Source organism: Grampus griseus (assembly GCF_964374135.1).
Source record: "Grampus griseus genome assembly, chromosome: 14".
Lineage (NCBI taxonomy): Eukaryota > Metazoa > Chordata > Mammalia > Artiodactyla > Delphinidae > Grampus > Grampus griseus.
The window spans coordinates 9,965,310-9,985,494 of NC_139008.1; the positions used below are offsets into that span (position 1 = coordinate 9,965,310).

The 20,185-nt window shown below is 39.5% G+C and overlaps 1 protein-coding gene across 5 annotated transcripts in view; it reads left to right on the forward strand.

Moving 5' to 3' along the window:
* GTF2I (general transcription factor IIi) overlaps positions 1-20,185 on the forward strand; it is a gene marked incomplete at its 3' end in the record, with an annotated part of 95,946 nt that overhangs the window by 4,667 nt on the left and 71,094 nt on the right. For all 5 annotated transcript variants that reach the window (XM_082670479.1, XM_082670481.1, XM_082670480.1 and 2 more), the window contains exons 2-3: positions 13,558-13,661; positions 18,071-18,209. In XM_082670479.1, coding sequence (XP_082526605.1) covers positions 13,563-13,661; positions 18,071-18,209 — 238 coding nt within the window. In that variant the 5' untranslated portion in view covers positions 13,558-13,562. The remainder of the gene's footprint in view (positions 1-13,557; positions 13,662-18,070; positions 18,210-20,185) is intronic.

Below are 20,185 nucleotides of genomic sequence, written 5' to 3' on the forward strand. Positions count from 1 at the left end.
CGCACACCATGTGGCACGGTCAAAAAAAAAAAAAGTAGCAAAAAATTGGTAAAATATACATAACACAAAACTTAACACAGTGTTAAGTGCACAGTTTGTACAGTCACATTGTTGAGCAGCCATCCCACCATCCATCTCCAGGACTTTTTCATATTCCTAAACTGAAATTGCCCGTTAAAGAGTAATTCCCATTCCCTCTTCCCTCCAGCCCCTGGCACCTGCTGTGAGGCATGTGGGATCTTAGTTCCCTGACCAGGGATGGAACTGGTGCCCCTTACACTGCAAGCGTGAAGTCTTAACCACTGGACCACCAGGGAAGTCCCAAATTTGACTGTTTTAGGTACCTCATACAAGTGGAATTATTTGGACAGTATTTGTCGTTTTGTGATTGGTTTATTTCATTTAGCGTAATGTCCTCATGGTTCATCCACGTTTTAGGATGTGTCAGAATTTCCATCCTTTTTGATTGTTATAGTGATTTTTAAAGTTTTTGTTTTTATAGTATGGCAAAGGAGGTAATTTGTTTAAAGTACTGTGTATGACTGTATCATGGTATAATTATAGAAGTGGAGAGTAATGAAGAGTTTGATCCTATTTAGGGTATTTGGTTAAAATCAGCCCTGGTTAGACTGAGCCTGTGAAGATTTCTGATTGTATAGGTCCCATACTTTTGAAAATTGATGTGTGTTTTGATTCCATTTGCATACACTGTCTCTAGAGACCATAGTATTTTTTATTATATGTTAAAAATTATTTTCTGATTATGTATTTTTGTTGTGTTGATTGCTTCTGTAAAGCTTTTAGAGTACTTTTTCTTAGGGTATGTTGTAAGTGGGGTAGTCACTTTACCCAACTAGATACTCACTTCATAATTTTTTTCTTTATTTGTAGTCTTACGTATAGGAAAATTAGTTTTCTTTATAATAACAAAATGAGTCTTTGAACTGTTGTTCACTATTCATTGTCTATGTTTTAAGCTTTGGAAAAGAAGAGATCCCTTACCACATTTGGAACAGTACTCATTTATCTACTTACCCAACATATTGAAGGCCTTCTGGGTGGGTTAGGTATTGTGTGATGCCCTCAGAACACAACCCCCAGAACACAGTCTATTTCTAGGAGAATGCTGGTATGGGCAAATTCTGTTGTTTGTTGAGAGCTTCACAATAAAGACTCCTTAGTTCAGTTTGTATATTCAGTCTAGTTTACTTTTTTTTGGTATTTAGCGCAAGGTGACTTTTAAACTTAAATTGTAAAGCAATCTTTGAGGAGTAGGTTTGATACAAGCAAATTTTTATGCTTGTTGGATGTATGCTTTAAAAGGTGCACAGACCATATTTCAAAGCAGTGATTTGTTGTTTATCTTAAATTTATACAATATTATAGGTCAATTATATCTCAAAAATAGCTGGGAAAAAAATAAAAATAAATGGTTAAAAAAAAGCAGTGATTTATTTTGACAACTTACTATTTTTCCTGCCCCATCAGAAAATAGGTTATTTTATTTAGCAGTATTAATTAAAGCAGCTAGTTGGGAAATTTTCATTTGTCAGGCTTGGATTTGGAGAGTTTATTGGTAGATAAATAGGTATTACATATATGTGTATTTTAAAAATAAGTAACTAAAAATTTTTTAAATTTACTTTATTTAAATTTTTGGCTGCGTCAGGTCTTTGTTGCTGTGAGTGGGATTTCTCTAGTTGCGGCGAGTGGGGGCTACTCTTTGTGGCGGAGCACAGGCTGTAGGTGCACAGGCTTCAGTAGTTGTGGCGCATGGGCTCGGTAGTTGTGGCCTGCAGGCTCTAGAGCACAAGCTCAGTAGTTGTGGCGCACGGGCTTAGTTGCTCCGTGGCATGTGGGATCTTCCTGGACCAGGGATCGAGCCCATGTCCCCTGCGCTGGCAGGTGGATTCTTAACCACTCTGCCACCAGGGAAATCCCTAATTAAATTTAAAGTTAAGTGCTGGGACTTCCCTGGTGGTTCAGTGGCTAAGACTCCACGCTCCCAGTGCAGGGGGCCCAGGTTCAATCTCTGGTCAGGGAATTAGATCCCACATGCCGCAGCTAAGAGTTTGCATACTGCAACTAAAAATCCCACATGCTGCAACTGTGGATCCCGCATGGATCAACTAAAGATCCTGCATGCTGCAACGAAGATCCCGTGTGCCTCAACTAAGACCCGACGCAGCCAAATAAATAAATATTTAAAAAACCAAAATTAAATGCTTACTCAATTTATTGAATGCTTGTGTTAAGCGCTCTGCCAGGTACTTAATAGCTTCTCATACCAACTTGTGAGGTAAGAACACATATTATTGTCATTTTCCGGATTAGTATATTTGGGATTAAAGAATCCCACAGTCAACCATATCTAATATTGGAGCTAGGACTTGTATTCAGAATTTGGCATGATTCCAAAGCTGCCATTCATAATAGCTTTGCTCCGTTGCCTGCTTTCTGTACACAATACATTAAAAAGATAAAGATGGAACTTTTAGGTCACAGTTACTTGATTTTCATTTCCTCTTCCAATTCATACAAAGTTAGAAAAAGAACAAGTGAGCCAGCTTATCAACTACCAAATGTTTTTTAAATTTGAAGTAAGGACAAAGGGGCACATTCTTTGTGTATTGGCAGAGAAAGCTGCTACTTTTAAAAAATCTGCACTATCAATTTAAAAGTATAACTTACACATTTGTGAAAAATTTCAAACTAGTGCCAAGAAAAGTTGTGGGTCTTCCTGAATAGTTGATAAGGTGTTTGTTTGTTTGTTTGTTTCAGAGACAGTGTTTTGGCTACTGTGACACTCAGTATTGAACTTCTTTGATCCACCTTTGGGCAGATTCTCTTTCCATGCCTTCATTTTAAAAATTTTATCATTCTTCCCTTCACCTGGCTTTTTAAAAAAAGATAAAATTTAGCTATTTTTGTTAGCTGTCTCAACAGTATTTTGGAAATGGGGTGGAGAGGGTATAAAGTTTTAAGTATAAAAATAAACACACTTGGAGATCATTTCAAACCTTAACCTTTCAAATGTATTTTGTTTCTTCTCGAGAGATCACTTGGTGTTTACTGATAAAATTACCAGCTTTATTTCAGCAGAAAGAAAAATTTTAGTATCTTAAAATGTAAGCATAGCCTGCTATGAAAACTTAAAAGCCTTGACTTTTAAAAATCAATCTTGATCAAAGGTTTGTTTTAGGGATTTCTAATTTTCTTTCTAAATGCTCTCTTTGGCTCTATTTCTCTTGTTTGCTGAGGTGTATATGTTAAATATATGTGTTACCATATTAATATAAATTGTGATACTTTGTATTCTTTTATTAAATGTTTGTAAAATGGAACCTCTGACGAAACACCAACCTAATTTATTCCCTTTGAAAATACCTATTAAGCCTATAGAGATAAACTCTTAGAGATGCATATTAAAATATTCCTCTGTGTTAATAGGCAAGGAATAAGGAAATTCTGGGAGTTACAGGTTCTAGTGTAGTCTCTGGCAAACTGATCTTATCCAAAATATTCTGTCCACTTCTGGGACATTGCCTGGACAAACTAGAGAATATCTTGAGAATGGTGCCGCTGAGGAATATTTTGGAAATCATGTTACAGGTAAAGCACAGGACAAACTGGGGATGCTTGGTTTGGAGAAGAGAATTATGGAGCACGATGCATTGAAAGGGCTCTTGTAGAAGAAGGCTCTTTTAGGAGGCAGCAGTGACTGAGACAGATTTGTTTATTTGTTTTTAATATTTATTTATTTGGTTGCACCGGGGCTTAGTTGCTTCAGGTGGGCTCCTTAGGTGCGACATGCAGGCTTCTTAGTTGTGGCATGCGAACTCTTGGTTTTGGCATGCATGTGGGATCTGTTTCCCTGACCAGGGATCGAACCCAGCCCCCTGCATTGGGAGCGTGGAGGCTTAACCACTGTGCCACCAGGGAAATCCCTTGAATTTTCTTCTTTATCTAAGATTGTAAGTTTTGAGATTGAAATGGAGAAATGTTTGTTGCAAATAACAAAATAATAACACAAAAAAGAAATAAGACATAAATGGAATAAAAGAAGCAAGATCAGTGTTATGGGTCCCCACCCACCCCCACCTCCCACGGACTGAAGTCTGACCTGAACCTTAATTTGAAGCAGAAACACGTTGAAAATTTAGAATATTTTAGAAATCAACATAATCAGAAATATTGAGAATCTCAATTTTTTGTTAGAGTGATGATGACCTGTGTGAAAGTGTTCTAATTTATTTATCTATTTTTGGCTCCCTTGGGTCTTCGTTGCTGCACGTGGGCTTTCTCTAGTTGTGGCGAGCCAGGGCTACTCTTCATTGTGGTGCATGGGCTTCTCCTTGCGGTGCCTTCTCTTGTTGCGGAGCACGGGCTCTAGGTGCGCGGGCTTCAGTAGTTGTGGCTTGGGGGCTCTAGAGTGCAGGCCCTGTAGTTGTGGCGCATGGGCTTAGTTGCTCTGCAGCATGTGGGATCTTCCCGGACTGGGGCTCGAACCTGTGCCCCCCTGCATTGGCAGGCGGATTCTTAACAACTGCGCCACCAGGAAGGTCCCTGAAAGTATTTTAGAGTTCTCTTTGACTCACTGTAAAATTTCTTTTTATTGTTTTGCTGTTCAGCATTAACGGCAAGGATCAATAAATTAAAAGCAAAAGTGTGGTCAAATAAAAACACTTACGTGGAATTAATTATGGGCTTATTTTGAGGTAGAATGGATCAGTGCAGTAAGGACACAGATGAACCTAATTCCTGAAATGGATCTCCAATAAGAAACACAAGAGGATTTTAAAGAATGGCTGGAGTCTGTTTTCAGAGACATAAAAGAAGGCATTGCTTCTATTAAACAGTAGCTGACAGGATAAAAGATAAAAAGATGAAACAGCAACAGGCCAATTAAGTTCAGCTTTGAACTTAAAGGAGAATTAAAATCAAATCAGGGAGACAAAAGATGAAGTCAAAAAAAAGTTCAGAATTGAAGAATTAAGGAAATTGAAAAAATGGGAAAGAAAATGGAACGGACTCTGGTAGCTATTATTTCTGTGTACTGGCACACTTTATCAACCCTTTTCTCCTGATAACAGTGTCCTGCTTTGCCTTTTAACTGCTTACCTTCCTATTCCACGTGGTTCTGGCTAGACTGCCAATAACAGTGTATCCCAGGTAATCTTGTTCTGACTAGCCACGTGGGCTTGGGATAGGCTCGTGGCACAAATCCCCAGAACTTTTGTGCAAAAAATATTAGGAAGATATGATAGTACGCTGCCTCTAGGATCACAGTATAGGTGTGTGGTAAGCATAAAGATGCGTGTGGCCATCATTGTCTTAGGAAAGAAACCCATCTGCTCAAGAAGTGAGGCCTGCAGGGAGGGAATAGAGAGAACTCTAAGGATCTCTCTTGTGTTCCTTGATCTAGCTGTGTATAGAATCAGTGCAATGTTTAGGCTGAATAGTTAAATAAAACAATAAAAATTCCTTTGTTCACTTGCGGTGGTTTGAATTGCGTATTTGTAACCTTGCAGTGTAAGATAGTTCTGGCTAATTCATAAATTGTTCTTGAAAATAGAAGACTATTATAAGTCAGTTGTGGTTCCCAGAGTTGGTGGGACTAATAAGAATGTTCTAGAATTATAAAACAAAACTTTTGTAAAAATACCAAGAAGTTGATAAGATAGGAATTTTGAAGAGCTATTATGAGAAGCTAATATTAAAAGGAAAATGAGGGAGTTCCCTGGTGGTCCTGTGGTTAGGATGCCTCACTTTTCTGCTGCAGGGGGCATGGCTTTGGCCAGGAACTAAGATCCTGCAAGTCCTGCAGCGCAGGCAAAATTAAAAAAAAAAAAAAAAAAAGGAAAATGAGAACTAATGGTAGAAGTGGGAATCTCTTTTGCCCTAAGGGCATCTGCCAATTTCACCATATGAACTTGAGTTTTGAAAACCATGTGAGATGAGAGGCTGAAATCAAAGCCCAGAATCTGCACAAAATTCAGGGGACAGATAGACCCTTCCCCTCAATAAGTTGAGACCTCAAATTGGTTAAGGCTGATTAAGAAATAAGCCAGCTTGCATCCCTATTTGTGGTCTGGGTTACCATTTCTGGGTGATTCGAGGAAACTGAAGCTTTGGATTATGGTGATCCCAGGCAGGTATTGTTCCCAGATAATAGGTCTCATATTTAAAACAGTGTTTTAATGTAAAACGACCAGCATACAGTAAAAGACAATCAGGCATACATGGGAACGAGAACCGTGAGTTTGAGCTAGAACTATGAGAAACATCAGAAATACACCTGCAAAGACTTGAGATTTTTGAATTATCATAGACTGTAAAACAACTACCCATACTATGTTTAAAGAAATATGTCAAGCTTGAAAATCTTTAGGGAGTAGGAAACTTTAAATGTGACGTGGCAACAAATAGAAATTGTATAAATGAAAATTATAAACAAAATAAAAAACCTGATGGGTGGTTTTAAGCACAGAAGAAGGAATTAGTGAAATGGAAGATAAGTCAGAAGAAAGATAAGTCAAGAAGGAAAAATGAGAAAAATTCAGAAGAGGGTCAGAGATTTAAGGATTAGCATACATTTAGTCTGCGTCTCTGTGTAGGATAGGAGGTAGACAATGGGACAGAGACAATACCTGAAGAGATAATAGCTGAGAATTTGCCACTACTGAAAGATGACAATCCTTAGCCCAGTGAATGATAAATGTACTGAATAAAAGGAAATGTACACTACACACACACTATACAGAGTGAAACTGTAGAAAGCCATAGACAAAGAAAACATCTTAAAAACAGCGAGGATGAGGATTGGGATTTCCTTTAAAAGAGATTCTAGATGACTTCTGACTGGCAACAATGGAAGCCGAAAGATAATGAAATAACCTCAGTGTGCTGACAGGAAGTATTTGTCAACCCAGATTCTTATCCTAGTTGAAAGTATCTTCCAACAATAAAGAATTTTTAGCAAACAGTAAGTTTGCCATTAGAAAGAAACTGTAAAGGATTAACTTTAGGCAGAAGGAAAATCTGAGATGCAAGAAAGAATGAGCAAAGAATTTCATAAATATGTATGTGGTTAAATCAAAATGAAAATTAAATTGTTCGAAACAAATAATATTGCATTTAAGAATACAGAATTAAAATACACATACACAAAAGCTGAATAATGAAGGAGCTATGTCCACATAATAGTTATCAGAATTCGGACGGTTTATGCAATGTGCAGCCATCATCAGAGACCAGTTTAGTAACGGGCATAGGGCGCTCAGCAGATGAGCCACTCAGGAAGAGACACACATGATAAAACTACGAAAGTGTTTCTTTAGTAAGCAAAGAATTTCAGCTGCTTTAGTAATAATGAGGTATTCATAGTGATTAGGTCATAGTTCTCCAATATGTTGGTGAGACTGATGAATTTAGTGTTTTTAAACATTTCTGGTAGCAATGGGAAAATTTTAGCATTATGTATTAAGAGGTATAAAGATTTTCATGCTATGTTTCAGTATTAAATTTTTAAAATACAGAAATAAAAAGGCAAAAGCCAATTTTATGAAGATGTTGAGAGAAATTGTATGATTCCATTTCGGTGGGCTATTATGCAGCTATTTAAAGAACTTGTTCTGTAAGAATATGTAACATGACAGGTAGATGATGCTAGTTGATCATTAAGGCAAGGTCACTGTACTCATAGTGGGTTAGGCTCTTTGTAATTTTACTAATTTATTCTGAGAATCTGCATCCCAGATGTCTTGTGTATGCATTTTAACTTTACTATATCATAAAACTGTACCTCTCTGTTCCTTTTCTGTGTTCTTTTTCTCAGGCAGGCTACATTGGTACTCTGTTCTATGGGGATACTCTTGTAGCAATAATCCTTGGAGATTGGGACTTCCCTGGTGGTGCAGTGGTTAGGAATCTGTCTGCCAGTGTGGGGGACACGGGTTCAAGCCCATGTGGTCCGGTTGGATCCCGCATGCCGCGGAGCAGCTGGGCCTGTGCGCCACACTACTGAGCCTGCGCTCTGGAGCCTGCGCGCCACAACTACTGAAGCCTGCGTGCCTAGAGCCCGTACTCCTCCGCAACAAGAGAAGCCACCGCAATGAGAAGGCTGCACCCCGCAATGAAGAGTAGCCCCTGCTCGCAGTAACTAGAGAAAGCCTGCGCACAACAACGAAGACCCAACGCAGCCAAATGAATAAATTAATTAAAAAAAAGAATCCTTGGAGATTGGCAGTGAAGAATGCACACACAGTTGGGATTGGCCTTTGTATCCTGGCTCATGTTCCCTTAAGTTTCTTTTCCATTTATTAGTTCATTCTTTTGCTATAGCTGCTACCGTGGTGGCTCAAGAGGTCATGAGAATTTAAAAGTTTACTCAACATAGTTTAATTTCTATAGCAATATAGTTTTTGTGATAATGGAAAAGTTCTGTATCTGTGATTCTTCACTACAAAAGTCGCTAACTACATGTGGTTGCTAAACACTTGAACTGTGGCTAAGACTACTGAGGAACTGAATTTTCAATTTTACTTAATCTCGATTAATTTCAATTTAAGTAACTACCTGTGGTTATTGGCTACCATGTTGGATAGCACATCTCTGGAGGGATACCTTCCAGCTGTTTCCTTGACTGCGGATTTTCTGCCTTGGATTATGGCCTCCTTCCTTACAAAGAGAGATCCCCATTTCTTTCCACACCACCCCTCCTTTACCAAGACAGCATCAGAGATAAGAAAATCGGGAATAAATACATTGTGGTACAAATCCCAGAAGTCGTTTTCTTGTCTAACATTGGGCTCATCTTTTTTTTTTTTTAAGTTAGTTTCCTGTAGTGCGTGTGTGTGTTTCTTTAGTATTTACTTATTTGTTCATTTTTATTTGTTTTGGCTGCAGTAGATCTTAGTTGCGGCACACAGGATCTTTGTTGGGGCACGCAGGATCTTTGTTGCAGCACGTGGGGTCTTTTTTTTTTTAACTGTGGCATGCGGACTCTTAGTTGCGGCATGCAAACTCTTAGTTGAGGCATGCATGTGGGATCTAGTTCCCCAAACAGGGATCAAACCCGGTCTCCCTGCATTGGGAGTGCGGAGTCTTACCCACTGGACCGCCAGGGAAGTCCCTGGGTTCACCTTCTGAATTGTCTCAGTTCAGTTTTTCTTCCTTCTCTGTGTTTAAAAAGATTAAAAGGGATCTACCATTTTTATATTTACTGTTTTATGAAGGACATGATCATTTTGGTCATTTTCCTTTTTGTTCTAAAGAACTAACTGTCCCATTTTAGGTACTTTACATTTTTGTTTCATGGTCACTTTATTTTTATTTTATTTTATTTTATTTTTTTGGCTGTGCTGCGTGGCGTGCGGGATCTTAGTTCCCCAACCAGGGATTGAACCCGGACCCTGGGCAGTGAAAGCGTGGAGTCCTAACCACTGGACTGCCAGGGAGTTCCCCATGATCTATCTTTCTTTTCTTTTCTCTTCTCTTTTCTTTTCTTTCTTTTCCTTCTTTTCTTTCTTTCTTTTTTTTCTTTCTTTCTACCTACCTGCCTATCTATCTGTCGCTGCATTGGGTCTCAGTTGTGGCACGTAGGATTTTCATTGAGGCAGGTGGGATCTTTCATTGAGGCGCATGTGGGCTCTCTGTTGTGGCACGCGGGCTCTAGTCGAGGCCCGCGAGCTCAGTAGTTGTGGAAGTGAAGGTTATTATGGAAAAATAATACGCCTTGTCCATTTTGACTGAGCCACATTTTACTATAAGTTTACTTAAAACTTATTTATCCAAGAGAAAAGAATAGGACCTAGGCTGTTACGGAAAATAATTTCTATCATCTAACCATTCTCTTGCTTGATACTGCCTTTTCTGTTTTGGGAAACAAAATTCTTTTTGTTAACAGATACGGGGATGTGTCAATTTTTTTTATTATAAAATTTTATTTCCTAAGTATGTATACTTCATTAGTTTTTTGCAGTACACGGGCCTCTCACTGTTGTGGCCTCTCCCGTTGCAGAGCACAGGCTTCGAACGGGCAAGCTCTGCGGCATGTGAGATCTTCCCGGACCGGGGCATGAACCCGTGTCCACTGTATTGGCAGGCGGACTCTCAACCACTGCACCACCAGGGAAGCCCACTTCATTAGTTTTTGATGCCCAAATCTAGCCTAGCAGTTAATTCACATGCTAACACATGGTGGAGCTAGATCACAGTTTCATTTATTTATTTATCTATCTATCTATCTATCTATCTATTTATTTATTTATGGCTGTGTCGGGTCTTCGTTTCTGCGCGAGGGCTTTCTCTAGTTGTGGGAAGCGGGGAACACTCTTCATCTCGGTGCGCCGGCCTCTCACTATCGCGGCTTCTCTTGTTGCGGAGCACAGGCTCCAGACGCGCAGGCTCAGTAGTTGTGGCTCACGGGCCCAGTTGTTCCGCGGCGTGTGGGATCTTACCAGACCAGGGCTCGAACCCGTGTCCCCTGCATTGGTAGGCAGATTCTCAACCACTGTGCCACCAGGGAAGCCCCACAGTTTTTAATAATAGGGAAATCATCCTCTTTTTTTTTAATTGAAATTTAGTTGATTTACAATACTATATTAATTTCAGGTGTACAACATAGTGATTCAATATTTTTATAGCTTGTACTCCATTTAAAGTTATTATAAAATATTGACAATATTCTCCTGTGCTGTACAATATATCCTTGTAGCTTATTTAATATAGTAGTTGGTACCTTATAATCCCTTATCCGTATCTTGCCACTCCTCCTTTCCCTGATGATCTTTAATAATAGGGAAAAGGGGGCTTCCCTGGTGGTGCAGTGGTTGGGAGTCCACCTGCCGATGCGGGGGTTGCGGGTTCTTGCCCCGGTCCGGGAGGATCCCATGTGCCGTGGCGCGGCTGGGCCCGTGGGCCATGGCCGCTGGGCCTGCATGTCTGGAGCTTGTGCTCCGCAACGGGAGAGGCCACACCAGTGAAAGGCCCACGTACCACAAAAAAAAAAAAATAATAATAATAGGGAAAAGATGTACATACATTTTTAGCCAAAACGATTTTTCATGCTAACAGCTCAGCATGTTCTCTAATATTGGGCCTTCAGTTAAGGAACACCCAGATGTCTTTAGTAAATTAACTTATATACACAGATTTATTTTTAGAATTTCTGTTTATGCTTCCAGTCATTAATTTTTTAGTCATCCTTTCATATTAGTTTCATTTGATTATTTGGTCTCTTGCTAAAACCTAGAATTAACCAAATTGAAAAGGGGTACTTTTTAATAGGCATCTAATTTGCATGCTATTTATAGAAAGACAGTTCTTTTAGTAATAGAATTTTTAAAAATTTGCTTTAGGTGCTTCCCTGTTGGCGCAGTGGTTGCGAGTCTGCCTGCCGATGCAGGGGACGCGGGTTCTTGCCCCGGTCCGGGAGGATCCCACGTGCCGTGGAGCGGCTGGGCCCGTGGGCCATGGCCGCTGGGCCTGCGCGTCTGGAGCCTGTGCTCCGCAACGGGAAAGGCCACAACAGTGAGGGGCCCGCGTACCGCAAACAAACAAATTTGCTTTAGGTTTTAGCTTCTTAGAATGTCTTTATGGGATGTATTTTTGCCTTTTAATTTTTAAATTTTGATGAAATATATATGACATAAAATTTACCATTTTAACCATTTAAAAATGTACAGTCCCCCTGGCATTGAGTGCATTCACATTGTGGGTTTTTTTTATTCTATTAAAAAAAATTTTTATACATCTTTATTGGAGTATAATTGCTTCACAATGCAGTCTTAGTTTCTGTTGTACAACAAAGTGGATCAGCCATATGCATACATATATCCCCATATCCCCTCCCTCTTGAGCCTCCCTCCCACACTCCCTGTCCCACCCCTCTAGGTCATCGAAAAGCACCGAGCAGGTCTCCCTGTGCTATGCTGCTGCTTCCCACTAGCTAGCTCTTTTACATTTGGTAGTGTATATACATCAATGCTACTCTCACTTCACCCCAGCTTCCCCCCCACCCCTTGTCCTCAAGTCCATTCTGTATGTCTGTGTCTTTATTCCTGCCCTGCCACTAGGTTCATCAGTACCATTTTTTTTAAGACTCCATATATATGCGTTAGCATACGGTATTTGTTTTTCTCTTTCTGACTTCACTCTGTATGACAGACTCTAGGTCCATCCACCTCACTACAAGTAACTCAATTTCGTTTCTTTTTATATCTGAGTAATATTCCATTGTATATATATATGCCGCATCTTCTTTATCCATTCATCTGTCAGTGGACGTTTAGGTTGTTTCCATGTCCTGGCCACCATAAATTGTGCTGCAGTGAACATTGTGGTACATGTCTCTTTTTGACATTCACGTTGTTGTGTGACCATCATCACTATCTATCTCCGGAACTTTTTTGTCATCCCAAACTAAAACTCTGTATACGTTAAATAATAAATTGTCATTGCTCCCTCCTTCTAGACCCTGGCAACCATCATTCTACTTTCTGTCTCTATGAATTTGATTATTATAGGTAATCTCATGTGAGTGGATTACACAACATTTATCCATTTGTGTCTGGATTATCTCATTTAGAATAATATTTTTAAGGTTCATCTATATTGTAGTATGTATCAGAACTTCATTCCTTTTTAAGGCTGAATTACATTCCATTGTATGGATAATATATTTTGTTTATTCATCTGACAGTGGACACTTTGGTTTCTACCTTTTGGCTGTTACGAATAATGCTACTGTGAACTTGAGTGTTCAAATATCTGTTCAAGTTTCAGTTCTCTTGAGTATATACCCGGAAGTAGAATTGCTGCATCATGGTAAATCTGTTTAATTTTTTAGAGAGCTACCAAACTGTTTTCCACAGTGGATGTACCATTTTACACTCCTAAGAGCAGTGCACAGGGGTTCTCATTTCTCCACATCCTTGCCAGCACTTACTATTGAATGGTCTATGTGTTTGTATTTTTATAGTGCTTGAAATTCAGCTGAGCCTCTTTGCTGATGCAAAAGTATCAGACAGTGTTTTCCAAAGAGAATGTATTATAAAGGAATCTTAGCTCTTATTTGTCCTGTAGCCTATTTACTTCTTAATAAGAAAGGAGGAATTCTCTTCACCCAACCTCAGTCTACTTAACCCAGTCTTGAGTAATCAGTGTGCGCATGGGAGAAAGGGGAGGTTGTGTCTATTTCCTATGTGGAACTGTGATAAACTATCACTGGATTGTGAAGTGCATCACCTCTTCCTCATTGGGAAATTTTTAAACTGGTTCTGGGTGACACCTAAATTTATTTTGGGAGGTGATGCTGACCTAGTTTTATGGAACTAAAACTAGATGGAAAGTTGGGGGTTAGAGTCTCTATCTTATAGGATAACAGGAGTTTGGGGCAAATATTGATAGATTACTTGGTTTTTAAGTCTTATTTTTTCTCTTAAGCAAGAAAACTGTAAATTAGGCAATTGATGGAGGACCCTCACAGCTCTAAACATATGTTGAGCAAGACACTGAATTTCTACCACTCACTTTCCTAATACTTCTCTTTCCTAGGGATCATGGCCCAAGTAGCAATGTCTACCCTGCCCGTCGAAGATGAGGAGTCCTCGGAGAGCAGGATGGTGGTGACATTCCTTATGTCTGCTCTTGAGTCCATGGTGAGATGGCTTTGCAGTTCTATAAAGTTTTCCGTAGTTGGATAAGATTGGGCTTGTGAATGAGTTTGATTTGTTTTTGGAAAACACACACTGTGTCTATTATTTTTAATAAATACATACTGTTTTTGCTTGAGTAATAGTTATGGATTTAAGCCTTTCAAATTTTATTGCATGTTTCAGAATGTTCTTAACTTATCCGAATGTGTAATTTTTTACATTTAATTTCAATTTTTTACCTCCCAGTATCTTAGGCAATCCCTTGTTTTGTAAGCATTAACTTTGAATTTAAGTGTAATATTTGAAGTTACTCAGAATGAGTTTGTATGTTATAGTGTGGTGCTGGTGTCTTATTGTATCTCTGTAAAGAACATTACCACAATTTTGGGCCATAAGAGCACATTCACTATTTTACATCTATTCTTTATTTTATTGTGCTGTGCTTCACAATTGTCTGAATTCTGTGATCTTCTACCCAATATGTAGTGTGTTAACTCTTTATTTTTAAAAAAACTTATACACATAATTGCAAAATATTAAGTAGTATTCTTTTGCTGTACTTTTATATTACTATCATGGTAGTAATTCAGTTGGCTTATCATGTTTTTCTGAATATGTATTTGAACTCATAGCTTTAAGAAACATCAGACTTAAGTATTTTCTGACACAATGAAATTATATATTCTAATATATAGAATTATATATTCTAATAGAAATAATATATTCTATTATATATTCTAATTATACATTCTATGGAGGATGCTGTGTATTTCCTGTCTTAAGCATTGACTAGTATTATATAGCATCTAACCTCACAGTTCTCAATATGACATAGTTCGTGGAATCTTTTTTGTTTTTCTGTTAGGGCATTTTTTTCTTCTTTCTGCTGTATAAGAATTAAAAAAATTATCTCCTTAAAGAAAGAAATTTTAGAATGGTTAGTGGCTATATATACTATTACTTTTTTTTTTTTTAAGTATTTGTTTATTTGGCTGCACCAAGTCTTAGTTTCATCATGTGGGCTCTTAGTTGCGGCATGTGGGATCTAGTTCCCCGACCAGGGATCGAACCCAGGCCCCCTGCATTGGGAGCATGGAGTCTTAACCACTGGACGACCGGGGAAGTCCCTACTATTACTTTTTTGTTTTTTTTTTCCTACTATAACTTTCTGACTGTCACTTATTTCTTGCTTTTGGTCATAAAGTTAGCCAAAATTTGTGGCTGTAACGTTAAATAATTCAGAGATTAAATCCTATTCTGTTGATATTAAATAATTTTCTTTAATACTACTCTCTATGTAGAATGAAATAGGGTCACATAGGACCCATTCCCTTCCTTAGAATGTCTTTATAGTTTTCTCATCTTTGGCAGAAGTAAGAGGATCTTTCCTCCTGTTCCCAGTTGTATACTGTGAAGTATAATTTATAGGTGTATAGGTCAGCTTCATCCTTCTTCCTTTGGCCCATAGATTTCTTTGATCTAATCCTTAGACAGTACATGAATCTTGCTTTACTGTTTCGTAAATACTGCCTTTGGAGACAGGGTTGTCCAACTAAGAGTGTGGATAGTGCAGCAAGAATGCACCGTCATTTATCACAAGGTAAGTAAATAATAGTTCCTTACAAGTGAGCAGCCATGGTACATCTCAAAGGTATGTACCGTATAACATATCATAGAAACGTCATATAACAAAATTACAGTACAGCATTGTTTGCCGTGCTGGGAACGATTGTTGGCTCACCTCGGTCACAAGTTTTCTACTGTGGCTTTATTACAGTTCAAAAGATTTCTGATCGTGACAGTAGGTATAAAATTATTTATTTGAGATACTGTTTTTAAGCGATATTATTCAAGTAATTTCCATTTAAGAAATTAGGGGCTTCCCTGGTGGCGCAGTGGTTGAGAGTCCACCTGCCGATGCAGGGGACACGGGTTTGTGCCCCGGTCCGGGAAGATCCCACATGCCGCAGAGCGGCTGGGCCCGTGAGCCATGCCGCTGAGCCTGCGCGTCCAGAGCCTGTGCTCTGCAACGGGAGAGGCCACAACAGGCCTCTTTACGCGTACCGCAAAAAACAAACAAAAAAAAAAGAAATTAGAGGGTGGTAATTGTACAAATCAAAAACAAATGGAGGGGGCTTCCCTGGGTGGCGCAGTGGTTAAGAATCTGCCTTCCAATGCAGAGGACACGGGTTCGAGCCCTGGTCCGGGAAGATCCTACATGCCGCGGAGCAACTAAGCCCGTGCGCCACAACCACTAAGCCTGCGCTCTAGAGCCCGTGAGCCACAACTACTGAGCCTGTGCTCTAGAGCCCACGAGCCACAACTACTGAGGCCCGCGTGCCTAGAGCCCGTGCTCTGCAACAAGAGAAGCCACCGCAATGAGGAGCCCACGCACCGCAATGAACAGTAGCTCCCGCCCACCGCAGCTAGAGAAAGCCCGCGCACAGCAACCAAGACCCAACGCAGCCAAAAATAAATAAATTAAATAAATTAAAAAAACAAAAAACAAATGGAGGAAGCTGTAGTTTTCAACAAATGATGCTGAGAACATAGGTTCTTTGGGGGGGAAAAGTCTTTATTGTGCAAGTTAAACTCTAGATGAGTAAACATTTTTTAAAATTGTCATATTAAGATAAACTAAAAGACCAGAAGAAAATATGTATAATTATGTATTTAATTATGTATTCCATAAACAGCTTTTCTATGCCTAAAATCAGTGAGGCACTGTTATGCATTAATAGAGAAACACTTAACATAGTAGAAAAATAAGCTAAAGTTAGCCTAATTTACAAAAAACTGTCCAAGGTACAACACTCTAATTTATTTTATTTATTTTTATTTATGGCTGTGTTGGGTCTTTGTTGCTGCACACAGGCTTTCTCTAGTCGTGGCGAGCAGGGGCTACTCTTCGTTGCAGTGCGTGGGCTTCTCATTGCAGTGGCTTCTCTTGTTGCAGAGCATGGGCTCTAGGCACGTGGGTTTCAGTAATTGTGGCACGCGGGCTCAGTAGTTGTGGCTCGCGGGCTCTAGAGTACAGGCTCAGTAGTTGTGGCGCACGGGCTTAGTTGCTCCGCGGCTTGCGGGTGGATTCTTAACTACTGCGCCACCAGGGAAGTCCTAAAGTATCCTTTTTAAATGGTTCTGGGAAAGTTGCACAATAACATTTGCTAGGATATTGTGAGTTAGCTCTTCTAGAAGTGCAGATGGGAGTATCAACTGATAGAAACTTCTTAGAAAGCAATTTTTAGTAGGTTTTGAGAACCCTAAAAGTATTTACTTTCAGAGTCAGAGTTTTTTGGCTATGTTGTTTCATGTCTCTGACTCTGTTCTGAGAAAGTCACTCAAGATACACGTTGTTCCCAGATTAGTATTTCATTGTTATTCTTAGGAGTGATAATTAGAATCAGCAACATTTTCAGTAAGGTTTGCACTAAATGAATTATTGTTTATCCATAAAATGGAATGGTATATACTCTATTAAGAGTTTAAAGAATATTTAATCTCATAGGAATATACTCAGTAAAAGTAAACTCATCTAAATGGAATTCCTGGTGTACACATATGGAGATACTTCTGGGGGTGGGATTATGTGATGGAAGTTGTAGTGTGTCTTCCAGACCCCACCTCCCCCATTCAGGACTGATGGCACTAATCCCCCAGTTTCTATGAGTGTCAGAGGCTCCCTTGCCCAGGGTCTTTCCCTTTCCTTGGGGAGGCCTGTCCCAGCTCCAGAATTTCTGCGGTGCATCTGTGGCAGCTGTTGATTCCCCCTTTGCAGAATCCTGCCCCCTCACAGCGCACAGCTGTTGTTATTGGGAGTGCTTGCCATAAGCCTGTGTGCAACTCTGAGTCTGTTTCTTAGGTATTTGACCTATAACAGATTACAAAGGATTTCTGCCTTTTTTCTTATAAATTGTGTGATTTCTTCTGTTTAAAATCAGGGTTGTTGGGACTTCCCTGCTCGTCCAGTGGGTAAGACTTCATGCTCCCAATGCAGGTGGCCTGGGTTCGATCCCTGGTTGGGGAACTAGATCCAGCACGCATGCCACAACTAAGAAGCCCCACATACCACAACTAAAAGCCCTCATGCCGCAACTAAAGGATCCCAGATGCTGCAACGAAGATCATGCATGCCGCAACTAAGACCCGGTGCAGCCAAAATAAATAAATAATAAATATCAAAAAATAAAATAAAATCAGGGTTGTAAACTATCTGTTAGAAAAGAGAGGTCCCTTAAAAAAAATGGGGACTCTGTTGTGTGTATGATAACTTAAGGTCAAAACTAGGAACTTCACCTCGTCCACATTAGGTATTAATGCAGGTCAAGTGATAAGATTTTTTATTCATCCAGCAGAAACAGTGCTTTTAAACATCTGTACATAACATAAGATTTCCTATTTGTGTGTTTCAGTGTAAAGAACTGGCCAAGTCCAAGGCGGAAGTGGCCTGCATCGCAGTGTATGAAACAGACGTATTTGTTGTTGGAACAGAGAGAGGACGCGCTTTTGTCAACACCAGAAAGGATTTTCAGAAAGATTTCGTAAAATACTGTAAGTATTGTATTTTTATCTTTGGTATTTCATAAATATTAAACCTAAATATTTATAGATAGCACATCGTATTTTCTTCTAAAGCTGAATGAGATTTATACCCAAAAAGACTTTCTGAAGTCCATGGAGACATTTCAGAATGCTCAAAGTGAATCACTGACATGGTAACATATTAGGGGAAATACTGAAGAGCTTAAGAAAAATGGTAAATGTTTATTGTACTGTGCTCTTAGCTTGACATTACTCTGGATTAGTGAAACATGTTAGAAGGTAGAGAAATGTCAAACTTATTAAAATTTCTTATTCAGATAAGCAGGTCTTTCCCTGATAGATGTTTGGTGGGTTGGGGAAAAAAAAAGTTTTTGTCTGTGCATTAAATTTGAGTAAGCATGAAGCAAAGTTAAACAGGTCTTCTTGACTCCCTCAGTGGAATCATCTTATCCTCTGTCCTCAGTCAGTTTTGTGATCCTCCATCAGGAGTTCATCCAAGTAGTGTACTTATTTGATACCAGAACAAATGCAGTAGAGAAATTTACTGTAGGGTGTTAATACCTAGGACTTCTCGCAGTGTGACAGTTTTCGTATCTGTGTTTAACCTAACACTCTCCATAGGTTTTATGTTAACTCAGTGATACAGCATTTTCTTAAACATGTCTATCAGCATATAATATGTATGTCTTTAAGATCCAAACTTAAATTTCCATTATCCAGTTAGATCCAATTCATAATACAACAAGCAGATAATGGGTGAATAAAACTAGTTTACTTAATTCATTAATTTCAATTCTCAATTGTATTTTTTTCAATTTTTTTTTTTTGCGGTACGTGGGCCTCTCACTGTTGTGGCCTCTCCCGTTGCGGAGCACAGGCTCCAGATGTGCAGACTCAGCGGCCATGGCTCAAGGGCGCAGCCGCTCCGCGGCATGTGGGATCTTCCCAGACCAGGGCACGAACCAGTGTCCCCTGCATCAGCAGGCGGACTCCCAACCACTGCACCACCAGGGAAGCCCTTCAATTGTATTTTTAAAAAACATATTCCCTCCACTGTGAAACATCCCTCCTCCCCGCCTCCCCACCCCACCCCCCCGCTATAATCTTTTAAGCTTTATGGTAGCAATCTGTTTAAATTTTTTCCATTATTTCTTATCATTTTGAGAATTTTTAAGACTTTGATTATGTTTATGTATTTAAATTTATATTAATAATGTTGCTTTGATTATGTGTATATCAGTTGCCATCTGTCCTATGAATACTGTAATCCAACTGGCAGCTGTGTTTACATTTCAGTTCCCTATACTGTCTTGCTAATGTGGTTCTTCAGTGGTTAGAACTAAGCATTAGGGGAATTGTCCTCAGTTGCAAATTGTAGTCCCTGCCTATTAGTATTCATTCTTTTTTTTGTTACCAATAATTTGATGCCACAGAGAATAATCTTTGGATATAATTCTTAAGTTCCTAATATTTGTTTCTATAAATTATTCTGCAGACAAGGATCAGTAGTTGTCTCCTGCAACTAAATCAATAGGTGTATAAGTCAGTTGTTTTTTTTTTAAATTTATTTATTTATTTTTGGCTGCATTGGGTCTTCGTTGCTGCACGCAGGCTTTCTCTAGTTGTGGTGAGCAGGGGGGCTACTCTTCATTGCAGTGCGTGGGCTTCTCGTTGCAGTGGCTTCTCTTGTTGTGGAGCCTGGGCTCTAGGCGCGTGGGCTTCAGTAGTTGTGGCACGTGGGCTCAGTAGTTGTGGCTCGCGGGCTCTAGAGCGCAGGCTCTGTAGTTGTGGCACACGGGCTTAGTTGCTCCGTGGCATGTGGGATCTTCCCGGACCAGGGCTCAAACCCGTGTCCCCTGCATTGGCAGGCGGATTCTTAACTACTGTACCACCAGGGAAGTCCCTATGAGTCAGTTTTAGAAATTCTTGGAAGAAAATTCTAAGCTCTCTTTCAGAGTTTTGAAAAGCACTGTCCAATAGAAATA